General features: G+C 37.2%; 2 protein-coding genes across 6 annotated transcripts in view; one reads left to right on the forward strand and one right to left on the reverse strand.

Annotated features, from left to right (window-relative positions):
• Positions 1–8531, forward strand: part of LOC106872367 (uncharacterized) — a 101593-nt gene extending 93062 nt beyond the window's left edge. For all 4 annotated transcript variants that reach the window (XM_089342598.1, XM_089342600.1, XM_089342599.1 and 1 more), the window contains exons 11-13: positions 630–703; positions 1559–1720; positions 4073–8531. In XM_089342598.1, the coding sequence (XP_089198724.1) occupies positions 630–703; positions 1559–1720; positions 4073–4283 (447 nt within the window). In that variant the 3' untranslated portion in view covers positions 4284–8531. The remainder of the gene's footprint in view (positions 1–629; positions 704–1558; positions 1721–4072) is intronic.
• A 1012-nt stretch (positions 8532–9543) lies between these two features.
• LOC106872381 (forkhead-associated domain-containing protein 1) overlaps positions 9544–13659 on the reverse strand; it is a 52498-nt gene continuing 48382 nt past the window's right edge. For both annotated transcript variants that reach the window (XM_014919370.3, XM_014919361.3), the window contains exons 24-26: positions 11515–11628; positions 10496–10579; positions 9544–9706 (exon numbers count right to left, since the gene is read on the reverse strand). In XM_014919370.3, the coding sequence (XP_014774856.1) occupies positions 9620–9706; positions 10496–10579; positions 11515–11628 (285 nt within the window). In that variant the 3' untranslated portion in view covers positions 9544–9619. The remainder of the gene's footprint in view (positions 9707–10495; positions 10580–11514; positions 11629–13659) is intronic.

A 13659-nucleotide genomic window follows, 5' to 3' on the forward strand; every position in this document is an offset into this window, starting at 1 on the left:
GGGTGTCAGACTCATGATCACAAGATTGTGGTTTCAATTCCTGGACTGGGAAGCGCATTGTGTTCTTGAGCAAAACACTTCATTTCATGTTGCTCCAGTCCACTCAGCTAATGGTTAGGATGCTGCACTCATGACTTCTAGATTGTGGTTTCAATTCCTGGACTGGGCGGCGCATTGTGTTCTTGAGCAAAACACTTCATTTCTTGTTGCTCCAATCCATTCAGCTGCCAAAAGGGAATAATCCTGCAATGGACTGACATCTCGTCTGGGTTGGGGATATTCATATCTGTGTTTGTCCCTCCACCATTACTGCTTGATAACTGGTGTTGGTGTGTTTATGTTCCCGTAACTTAGTAATGCAGCAAAAGAGAACGATAGAATAAGTACCAGGTTTAAGAAATAAGCATTTTGCCTGGCATTCTAATGATTCTGCCAGTTTGCCACTTTAGGAAAAAGAAACATTAATTAATTTCTATCTCATTAAACAACTTTGCAACTCGTTATCAGATACGTCTTTCTTGTTAAGCAGCTCCATAACTAATATGATGACAAGTTAATTATTATTTCTTCTTTGTTGTTTCACATTAATGTTTGTTTGTTCATTTTCCTTTCTTTTTTATCTTTTCCAGGCATTTCTGGCCAATGTATCGATCCTCTTCCTCACGGTCACATTATGTCCCATTACTCATCTTCTCTACAATAAGTAAATATTCTTCATTTTCTTTAAATTCTTATGCAACCCCATCAGATCAGAATAAAAATCCAAAGTCATTACACCAGTGTTTCCCCAACTTAGTTTCCCTAAATCCCCCTTCGGTCATGAATGACCATGGGATTGTGCCTAGAAAGTTCCCCTTCGAGACACAAGTCCAGGCAAGTGACCTCCCTTGATACTACTCACTCATTAGTTTAGGGGTCTTGTTTTGTAAATTATTTTATAGACCCCACTGCTGCTGGTGCCATGTAAAATGCACCCAGTACATTTTACATAGTGGTTGGTGTTAGGAAGGGCATCCAGCTTCAGAAACTATGCTAAAGCAGACAGGAAAGCTTGATACAATCTTCTGGCTTGCCAGCTCTTGTCAAACTGTTCAACCCATACCCGCATGAAAAATGGACATTAAATTATGATGATGATATGCTAATATATGATATAAATTAATTATTTTGATATATCTTTGAATTAGTTATGTTAATATATGATATAAATTAATTATTTTGATATATTTTTGAATTAGTTATGTTAATATATGGTATAAATTAATTATTTTGATATATCTTTGAATTAGTTATGTTAATATATGATATAAATTATGTTAACATATCTTTGAAATTAGTTATGTTAATATGTCACAGAAATTAATTATGCTAATATATCAGATAAATTAATTATAATCTGCCTCTATCCATAATCCTTCTGTCACATAATCTCCCTTTAATCCATAATCCCTTTTTCTCATTGTCTCCTCTAATCTATGATCCCTTGAATCCATAATCCCTTTATCCTGCAGTCTTCCTCTAATTCATAAAGCTCTAATCCATTATTCTTCTATTTCAGACCCGTCCAACTCTGGGTTTCATTACTGATATTGTTAATCCCCCAACGTATCTGTACCAGTTGCTGTTTCTCTGCCACTTCATTGCTCATCAACAATTCTGTGACCCCTGATATTGCTGGGTCAGTGAATGGGATCGCCATGACCTCTACGGCTCTTGCCAGGTAATTTACATCCATCTATTCTTTAACCTCTGTCCAGTTTACCGATCAGGTCCTAGTTTATAATTGGCATATTTTATAAATATTCCTGTTCAAGTATCATAAAAGCATGAAACTATTAGTAGCTCTTTTGATTGTGTGTGTGTATACATATATATACACACACACACATGTATGTATATATATGAGCCCTACAAGTCAGGGGGTATGAGAGGTGAATATATATTTGTAGTTTATGTACTTCTATGTATACTGTTATATATATATATATATATATATACATATATATACTTATATATTTATGGTTGTAAGGGTCAGGGGTGGTTTCAGTTTCTTGTTAGAGAGAGCAAAGCAGCAATATTGTAGTTAGTTACCATAACAACACTATAGCTACCACCACAGTACTATACTGTTACAGCTACTACCATTCCACAACTACAGCCACCACCACAGTGCCACAGCCCATACGCACAAAACAAAAAACATAAACAAATACACATAAGGATCTTCTGTTTGAAATATTGAGTAAATACCTGCTTCTTTGAGATAATTTCATGTAAGTACTTCACCTCATTGGAAATGCTCATTACCATTGGTCCCAGACGGACAGACAGAATTTCACTGTTTTTATGATATATATATATATATATATATATATATATAATAAAAGAGTGAAATTCTGTCTGTCCGTCTGGGACCAATGGTGATGGGCATCCAGCTGTGGAAACCATGCCAAATAGACACAGAAACACCCATCAGATCCTGTAAAACAATCCGCTCCTTGCCAGCATGGAACATGGATGTTAAGTGGTGGTGGTGGTATGCCTGCAGTTTAATGGCATGTTATTTCTTTATTGCCCACAAGGGGCTAAACATAGAGGGGACAGACAAAGAGATTAAGTCTATTACATCGACCCCAGTGCGTAACTGGTACTTAATTTATTGACCCCCCGAAAGGATGAAAGACAAAGTCGACCTCGGCGGAATTTGAACTCAGAACGTAATGGCAGACGAAATACCACTAAGCATTTCGCCCGGCGTGCTAACGTTTCTGCCAGCTCACCCGCCTTCTGCAGTTTAATGGCATGTACTTAACAGCCCATATGAGCAAGTGTGCATGTATATGTATAAAAGGACCAAAGGTGGGGGTATGGAAATAACTATATCTGGGTCCTGACACACAATGTTTTACTTTTATTGTGTGTTTTATTCTCCTTATTCTTCTAATTTTTCTTAATTATTCCCTGTCTGAATATTTAACTTTGCAACAGAATCTGTCCCTCATAGTTCCTGCCCAGTAGCTTGAACCTACGGACACTAACAACATGTATTAAATCCCAGCAAAACAGGGTATCTTTTAACAAGATGCCCCTTATTACATCACCTGGTGAGACACTTCTGCACTGAAAGATGCACAACAACTAGTTGTAAAGCTTCCCATGCATGAGGGATTGATGCAGGATGTGTCGAAATGATCAGTGCGAGCAATAAAGTTTGCCGTGTATTCCATTTTCCATCTCTATCATTTGTTTTATACTCGACATACTCTGAGGAATTCGTGAGGTAGATCCAGCGACAATTGTGTAATTACCATGGCTGACGCCAGGTAGCCATAGACAGTGAACACGCTTTATCATCGTACCAATAGGAACAGAACCAACATTTAAATATTAACATATATATATATATATATATATATATATATATATATTAATATTTCTAAGTTTCTCTAAAGGAGACTATGGCAGCGGTACTGGATATTAATAGTTATCGCCAAGCCAACATTGCAGTCTAAAAAATAGGATGAATGCTGATGTTGATTAGCTCCCAGAGGCCTTCGCCTCTAGCTAGCTATGTGACACACATAGCCAGCTAGACTCAATGGCCTCTTGGAGCTAATCAACAGCAGCATTCGTCCTATTTTTTGGACTGCCATGTTGGCTTGGCGATAACTATTAATATATATATATATATATATATATATATATATACAGATGGTTTACAAACAACTTGCACATGCAAGTGCTACCAGTTGAGAACTCTGCATACCGGAAGCCAGCAAGTGTATGGGGTCATCAGGAGAGAATGCGCGCCGTTTTGGGAGCCTACCTCTTGACAGCATCAATGCACACCGCCCCCCCCGCCTCACTGATATGAGGCCCCCGCTTGCTAGATCAACTGCTTATTAAATAAAGCTCAATATTCATCTAGCCATTGCTCATCATCTCTTTTTAACCAAATCCAGTGGCTAGCCTTTCCCACTGTAGTTTGGATATTGGTCATGGTGGTATATATATACATATAGATATGTATATCTATTTATATTTATTTCTCCCTCTTTTTTTTTTTTAACAGAGCATTTGCACCAACATTTGGAGGGAGCCTGTTCGCTTGGTCTATCAGCTCATATGTGGAAAACATAGGACCACCTTTTGATGTCAACTTGGCGTTCTTTGTCTTTGGTTTTGTCTTCTGGAGTTGCGCAGTCCTCGGCCTTTTACTACCCCGTGGTCTTGACAAACAGAAGAAATGCCATAATAGACCATCACCCGCAAGACAAAGCTAAACTATATAGCAGCCCTGCCTGCGTGTTTGGCAGTCATGTGACCCTGGTAACATATCAAACCAACATATCTGAACAGATGATGCCTACCTGGCAGGCAGTCAGACTACGATTTACTTTCACTGGCAACTGTCACAACCTCCCTGCCTATGTACTTACATACATACATACATACATATATATATATATATATATATATATATATATATATATTTATATATGTATAAGAACGTGTGTGTATGTATATGTAGTATATATATATATATGTTTGTATATATATATATATATATACACGTGTGTTTATATAATGTATGTGTATAAATGTATGTATGTGTTGTATATATGTATATATATATATATATATATATATATATATATATATAATATATATATATATCTATAAAAACACACACACATATGCACATACTTATGTATGTATATAAAATATTTTATTTATGTATTAATGCTTAAGATTCATAAACTATAAATCAACTGTTTTTATATATGTGTGTATATATATATATATATGTGTGCATATATATATATATACACGTGTGTATATTTAAAAGCTATGAGGTGTGTTCAAACCACAAACAAGCAGATAATGTGTATAAAAAAAAAACAAACACAAAATGAATCTACATTGTTAATTTTACCATGTTCCTGCCATTTCCAACCTCCTCGTATTCATACCACAGACAATTTCACCGTTTCTCTGCTACATACAGCCTCAGCAAAATTATAATTCCTGCCACGTCTAAGTGAAGTTCACCATATTCTTATCATGTCCTACCTTACCAAGTTTCTGCCAGATACAACCAACTTCACCAAGATGCCTGCCATAGGGAACCTTGCCATATTCCAACCCCCGCAGCTTCGCCAGCCTCTCGCCCTTTTTAATTGTTTGAAGTACGTTTCGTTTTTATGGAAGGTTCCACTTTAGGTGTTTACCAAAGACTGTATTAACCTGCTTAAATATTTGGTAGTTCTTTAGTAGTTAAGACAGCTACTCATTCACACACACACAAACGTATACATATATGCACACACAGCCATACATACATACATACCAAACATGCAGAAGCACAAACATGTACACATACACACACACATACATGCACATGTAGATATATGCATACACACAATGAAAATACCTTGTTTTCAAGTCCATTCAAACAGGGAAACTGAAAGGATGCATGCATATATATATGTGTGTGTATATATATATATACATATACATACACACACACACACAAATTTCTACTTTCCATTTTTGTTATAAATAACTCTGCAGATGATATTTCCATAATTCTCAGGTTTGATAGGTATTTTGACTTAGAGCAACAACTATTCATACACAGTGATTGTAATAATGGAATAAGCAGAAGTGCTTCAGCAGGAAGCAACAGGGATTTACCCTAACTACCTCTATATATATATATATATATATATATATATGCGTATGTGTATATATATATATATATATATATATATATATATATATATATATATATATATACAAACACACAGTCGGATATGTTTATATATATACATAACTGGTATGCATTGGTTCCAACAACAAGGGATCCAGTTGATCCAATCAACGGAACAGCCTGCTCATGAAATTAACATGCACGTGGCGGAGCACTCCACAGACACATGTACCCTTAACGTAGTTCTCGGGGATATTCAGCGTGACACAGTGTGACAAGGCTGACCCTTTGAATTACAGGCACAACAGAAACAGGAAGAAAGAGTGAGAGAAAGTTGTGGTGAAAGAGTACAGCAGGGTTCGCCACCATCCCCTGCCGGAGCCTCGTGGAGCTTCAGGTGTTTTCGCTCAATAAACACTCACAACGCCCAGTCTGGGAATTGAAACCGCAATCCTATGACCGCGAGTCCGCTGCCCTAACAACTGGGCCATTGCGCCTCCACGTTTGGTACAGTAGACTTGTTCCTTTAACCAACCCCAAAGAAAGAAGTCACTGGGTGTTAAGTCAGTACTCCTGTTTGGCCACTCATGTGGACCATGACAAACCATCCATCTCCCAGGGAAGAGGGCATTCAACTTTTCACGAATGACAAAAGCAGTAGGATTACAGATTAAATCCTCATACTTCGAAAAACAAATGCAAAATAATTGAGAAAAAGAGTTACAATCAATAAATAATTTATAAGTATTTTAAAATAGGGAGTTATTTTTCAATCACCCTGTATATATATGTATGTGTATGTATATATACAAAGAAAGAAAATGGAGAGTTGAGATAATAATTATTTATTATTAAAAAATTAGTAATCTTTATTTCTTGCAGTCGTCTGAATGTAAAGATTACCAATTTTTTTGATAATAAATAATTATTATCATCCATTTTCTTTCCTTCATTTAGCTGAACATGAATGCTATTCTTAATGCATACCTACTGATTTAAAGAAATTTCATTTCCGAAAATTACTAGTTATAGAACCAGTATTTCCTTGGATGGAACCATCCCTTTACAAGGCTAATTTATTAATTTATCCTCTAAACAACTTTAATATATATATATGAGTGTGTATATGTATGTGTGTGTGTGTGTATACATTAATGTTTGTTTTTATGTAAAATTATAAAAAGAACAATTTAACATTAAACTGAAGAATTGCTCGGTAGTTTTTAGTAGAGTACTTTTTCTTTTTAATAAACAAGGAAATTGTTAACAGTGACTTTGAAGTTTTGATTTGCTCACCATCATCAAATCAGACTGTCTGATGATGGTAAACAAGCTGAAACAGTGGGGTCACTGACAGCCTTTTCCTTTTCCGGGTGTATATGTGTGTGTGTGTGTGTGTGTTTTTGTATATATATATATAAAATATAATTGCCAATTAGATGTGGCAGTCCCCTAGAGGACGATGCTACTGTTGTTTTTAGCCTCAGGAGGACATCTCCAGCTGGCTGATGACACACTGTCTGTGTCCGATTAGTATTTGCAAGGGAAAATCATCATTCCCATCTCTAGCCTTAGATGATACACACGGACCCAGGTTTGTGGATAGTAACCCGTCATTAGTGATTATCACATATAGAGTTATAGGACACACAATGCTGATGCCACCACCACCACCACAACTACTACTAAAGAATGACCATGGGATTACACCTAGAAAGTTCCCCTCCGAGGCACGAGTCCAGGCACAATTGCTTATGGAAGACCAGCAGTCGCCCCTGTATACCAGCTTCCCCGCTCCATGCCACTGATTTTGTCCAAGAGAAAGGCAAAGGGGCCGATACAGCTTGGCACCAGTGATGTTGCAACTCATTTCTAGAGCTGAGTGAACTGGAGCAACGTGAAATAAAGTGTCTTGCTCAAGAACACAACGCCACATCCCAGCCTGGGAACTGAACTCGCAACCCGATTGTAAGCCCAATGCTCTAACCGTTCTGAGCCATGCATCTTTACAGAGAATCTGAATTGGAGTAACAATCACAGTACCTCTCACATCCAAAGCTGCTACTACTACTTCCAGCCTAAAGCAGAACCACCATTTTCACTTGAAAGTCCCTTCATCCATTAATTCTTCTACCATTCCCCCCCCCCCGAGATATATGGCAGGTTTACATGGCAGACATCTTAAAAACTGTTGTTTATTATAACCGTCCCTCCTCTCTAACCTCACCCCCCCCCCCCCACCCTGCGACACACTAAGTCCCCCGCATTGGCGATATAATGAGAAGGCTTCGCTGTGAATTAGTGTGACGATAATGTGTTTCTTAGTGATAATGTCACATAACGTTGATGATGATGATAATAAGGATTATGATGTATTTAAAGATGATGTGATGGTGAAGAAGATGAAAATGGTGATAAAGATTATGAAATCAATGATGACGACGTGTATGGATGGTGGTGATGATGATGATGATGATAACTGATGACTTGTATGAATGATGATGATGATAATGTGTTTTAGGATGACAAGGGTATGTTTAAAGATGGTGATGTTGATGATGATTTATTTAAGAATGACTTGTGATGATTGTGTCGATGTGTTTAATGGCATGTTGTGTTCGTTGGTCATGATGATGATGATGATGATAATGTTGATGATGTTTGTTTTTTTTAATGACAAATGGTGCATTGTTATTGAATTTATTCTTCTGTTCCTTCCAAATTTACTAACTTGTCTTATTTATGAAGATTTTTTTTCTTAACGTTACAAAAAACTCCAACACATACAAGAAACAAATAAAATAATTTTTTAAAAATCCTTTTCAGTGAAAATTATGGTTTTAATTGAATATTTCAAGTGAAAAATTGCAGCTTTCACACTTTAACAGTTAAACTAACCACATCCTGCCCAAGTTTTCTACGTGTTTTAATAAATATTTATTAGCAACAGAGGCAGTATTGATAACAAGCAGTCATATTTAATACCACTTAAAAATGGATGTTCTGTTGGAACAGACTATACTGTGGTAGATACCACAAGAGAAACTCTCATATTGGCTTTTGGTGCAAAATGCACTCTTGTTTATATCGCTAATGGGGAGATAAATCCCCACCATCTCCAGTGCCGAGATCACCAGTTCACGTGATTTCAACTTTCCCTGGTTTCATCAGCCCAGAGCTATTATAGAAGACACTTGCCCAAGGTGGCACGTAGTAGGACTGAACCTGAAACCACATTGTTAGGAAACTAACTCCTTAACCCTACACCATAGCTGAGCCTATTTTACTGATAATTCATCATCATCATCATTCAACGTCCGTTGTCCATGCTGGCATGGGTTGGGTGGTTTGACCAGAGCTGGTAAGCTGAGGGGCTGCACCAGACTCCAATCTGATTTGATATGGTTCTTATTTGTTTATTGCCCACAAGGGGCTAAACATAGAGGGGACAAACAAGGACAGACAAAGGGATTAAGTCGATTACATCGACCCCAGTGCAAAACTAGTACTTAATTTATCGATCCCGAGAGGATGAAAGGCAAAGTCAACCTCGGCGGAATTTGAACTCAGAACATAACGGCAGACGAAATACCGCTAAGCATGTCACCAGGCGTGCTAACGTTTCTGCCAGCTCGCCTGATTTGATATGGTTCTTACGGCAGGATGCTCTTCCTAACGCCAACCATTCCAAGAATATAATGGGTGCTTTTACATGCCAATGGCACAGGTGCCAGTTGTGTGATGACAGTGCCTGCCATGACTACGATTTCACTTGACTTGACGAGTCTCCTAATCAAGCACTAAAATAAAAATACCATAACTACAATTAATTATATTTAATGAATTATTCCTTTATTATATAATAAGATTAGTGATGTCTGTGTATAAACCATCAACTTTGTTTCTTTATTGTTTTTTATTTTTCATCGATTGTTCCCTCTTCCCCGATTTTAGTCCAGTATTCTTCCGACTGACTCCATCTCTTGAAGGCTTCTGCAATGGAAAGATCAGAGATATCAAACAATGATATTAAATATTCTTTTATTCTTTCTAATATAGAACTAAGGTTTGAAATTTTGGAGGAGACAGCTAGCCAATGACATTAAACCCCACTGCTCAACTGGTGCTTCCTGACCCCTAAAGGATGAAAGGAAATATTTTCCCATGGTGCTTGGAGCAGAGGTGGTGGTGGTAAAGGTGATAGTAGGTGCCCCACATATATAGTGATGATGATAGTATTAAAGTGGTGGTGGTATTGTGTCCACAGGGAATGTGGTGTGTACTAGTAGCAATAACATTTGTGGTAGTAGTAGTATTTCTGGTAGTGTTTAAGTAGTTGGCACTCCGTCAATTACGACGACGAGGGTTCCAGCTGATCCGATCATCGGAACAGCCTGCTCATGAAATTAAGGTGCAAGTGGCTGAGCACTCCACAGACACTTGTACCCTTAATGTAGTTCTCGGGGAGATTCAGCGTGACAAGGCTGACCCTTTGAATTACAGGCACAACAGTAAGAGTGAGAGAAAGTTGTGGTGAAAGAGTACAGCAGGGTTTGCCACCATCCCCTGCTGGAGCCTCATGGAGCTTTTAGGTGTTTTTGCTCAATAAACCACTCGCAACACCCGGCCTGGGAATCGAAACCGCGAGTTCGCTGCCCTAACCAATGGGCCATTGCGCCTCCACAGTAGTAGTAGTAGTAGTAGTAGTAGTAGTTGTAAAACATTGTGTTACTCTGCTGTGAAATATAATAGGAATAATAAGAATAATGTTAGTATATTTACCTCAGACAATGCAGTATCAGAATAGCAATGATGAGCTACAGGTTTCAATCCTAAGTGGCTTTTCTCATTTTCAAGATGAAATGTCTGAAAAATAGAACAGCTTTCAGTTATGTTGAACCAGTTTATAGTCCTCAAATATGGACTTTATTCCATTTCTGAGAATAACACATTAACCACCAAGGCCCGTTACTGGAACTTACCAGTGATGCCACATATTTCATGCAGTAGCTCTGCATACTAGAAATGTAATTTTTTTGCATTTTTACAATATTTTGTAATTAAACTTTAATATTTAACACTCATAGGATGGTGAGCTGGCAGAATCCTTGGCATCCCCAGCAAAATGCTTAGCAGCATTTTGTCCTTCTTTAAGTTCTGAGTTCAAATTGCACCGAGGTTGACTTTGCCTTTCATCCTTTCAGGGTTGATAAAACAAGTATCAGTCAAGTCCTGGGGTCAATGTAATCAACTTATTCCCCATCCCACCAAAGTTCAGGCCTTGTGCCTTTATTAGAAAGGATTATTATTATTATTATCATCATCATCATAGGTGCAGGAGTGGCTGTGTGGCAAGTAGCTTGCTTACCAACCACATGGTCCCGGTGTTCAGTCCCACTGCTTGGCATCTTGGGCAAGTGTTTGAACTATGCAAGAAGTTAAACATTTTTTTAGACTAAAACACAACTGGGACCCTAAGTAAGGCATGTGTAAAATTTGAATGAAATTGGTTGAGTAGTTCTCGAGTTTTAGGGAAACACACACACACACACATTCTCATTTATATATATATAGATATATATATATATATGCATATATGTGTGTGTGTGTATATATATATATATATAGTATATGTGTGTGTATTCATATAGGAGAGAGACAGACAGAGAGAATGGGCTTCTTTCTACCAAATCCACTCTGAACGGTTTTGTTTGTCCAATTGACCAAAGGAGCCATGTGGTGGGGTTGAACCTCAACCTCCATGGTTAGGAAGCTTAAAAGAAAAAAATGTTTACACTTACTTTCTTATGTTTGATGGCACTGTTCAATCGTTTCTCTTGTTGAAGCTGCAGCTTGGTCTTGTTCAAGGAGTCTCGAAGTAAATCGGTTTCCTCTGTCTTCAGTAACATGTGTGCCTGAAGTTAAAGAAAGAAATAAGTTTAAAGCAGGACCAGCACCATGAGGAACTCTTTCATAACAGAAACATACATACATATATATATATATATATATATATATATATATATTTGGTGTTAGGAAGGGCATCCAGCTGTAGAAACCCTGCCAAATCAGATTGGAGCCTGGTATAGCCATCTGGTTTCACCAGTCCTCGGTCAAATCGTCCAACCCATACTAGCATGGAAAGCGGACGTTAAATGATGATGATGATGATGATGAAATGCTACTGCCATGCAAGCAGTGTCCCTTGTTTCCAATCTCTTGTAGAAACACGTCTGGTCCTGGGGAATATTTACCTTACTTGGAAAAAGGTAAGGGTTAGCAACAGGAAGGGACACCTGGCCCTATACTTATTTAATTATGATAACGAAAGGGGTTATCTTCACGATCAAAATAATAATCTAACAGAAGATGCAATCATGGCTGTGTGGGTAAGAAGCTAGCTTCTCAATGAGGTGATCTTGGGTTCATCCCCATAGTGCAGCACCTTGAGCAAGTCTTCTATAATCCCAGGATGATCAAAGCCTTGTGTGTGGATTTGGTAGATGGGAACTGAAAGAAGCTTATCGTAGTATATATGATATATATATTATATATATCTGGTCGTTGCCAGTGCCGCTGGACTGGCTCCCGTGGAGGTGGCACGTAAAAAAACACCGTCTCTACAATGTAATTCTAAAAATAAACACTCACACCATTAAAATCCCAAAGCCATGACATAATTCTTGGTTAATTCAAAACAATGTGAATACACGAGGATTGAATTTGGCAGATTAATCTGAATGATAAAGGGTTACAGCAGGGTTTTAAATCGTTAGGATGAGCCTCAGTAATGTATGCAAAATGGGGTAACCAACCCAGCTGAAACCGTCTCTGGCTTTATAGTACAAATGTCTTCTTTTCAAAGGTTCTGAATTAATACCTTCCACCAAACCTTAGTCACAATTTATGTTCCTGACACTAGCTGAATGATAACTAAGTTATTTTACTAAATTCTTTGTTATATTTAAAATTAATTGAAAGAAACACTGAGCATCTCTACAGAAATATAGTAACGAAAGGGTTAATAAATTATCTCTCTTTCTGACAGTGACCATCACTGACAGATGTGGGGCTATATATCTACATCTAAATTAAGGTAGATAGTTCTCATCTAACAATATTGGTCCTCTTAGGTAACGTGCCTCAGAATATAAATTGATGATTTACAACACCTGCAATAAATCTAACAGGTTTTCTTTGGAAACTCGTTATGTTTATTGTGTATGACAAACAAACAAAGCATAAACAGCAACGTTATATCTACTCTCACCATAATCTGCCTGTCGTCTGTCTGTCTTTCTTTGTCTCTCTCTCTCTCACTCTCTCTTTCATACAAACATACACACACACCAGACAGCAATAATACACATCTTAGAGTTTCTATAAATAGTGAAGTGTCAACGTAATTAATGTCTCAATTAAGGTAATATTGAACTAAGATTATCAAGGAAAGCTACAATAAACGTTGTTGAATAACGATTAACGAAATTAAATACAGGCAAGGGAGACAACTCAAAATAATAAAAGATGTGGTTGGGAAGCAAGCTCTTACCTTGCCTGTTTATAATTTTATAATCTTTCTTATAATTTTATTTTCATTCCTGTTGGATTCTACTTATCTGTCCACACCATTTTTAATTTTCAATTTGGCTACAATCATTTTCTCTACCTCCATCCCTAGGAACGGAGCATTAGTTTAGCTGAACTTAAAGAACGCATTCAGTTCGCAATGCAGGAGATAACTCCTGATCTAAGCATAGATCTAAAATTTGCAGGGATACAGACAGAGTACATGTTGAAAATTTTCAATAAAGTTTTGGCATAAGATTTATAAATCTATTCATTTTTGGTATAATAATTAAGTAAGAAACATAAAATTCTGTCAGTTTTTTTTTTAATTTTCCTGATTTCATTGAAATAGATAATTAATTCTGGGACACCCTAAA

Source organism: Octopus bimaculoides, chromosome 26 (genome assembly GCF_046866305.1).
Source record: "Octopus bimaculoides isolate indiv1 chromosome 26, ASM4686630v1, whole genome shotgun sequence".
NCBI classification, from domain to species: Eukaryota; Metazoa; Mollusca; class Cephalopoda; order Octopoda; family Octopodidae; genus Octopus; species Octopus bimaculoides.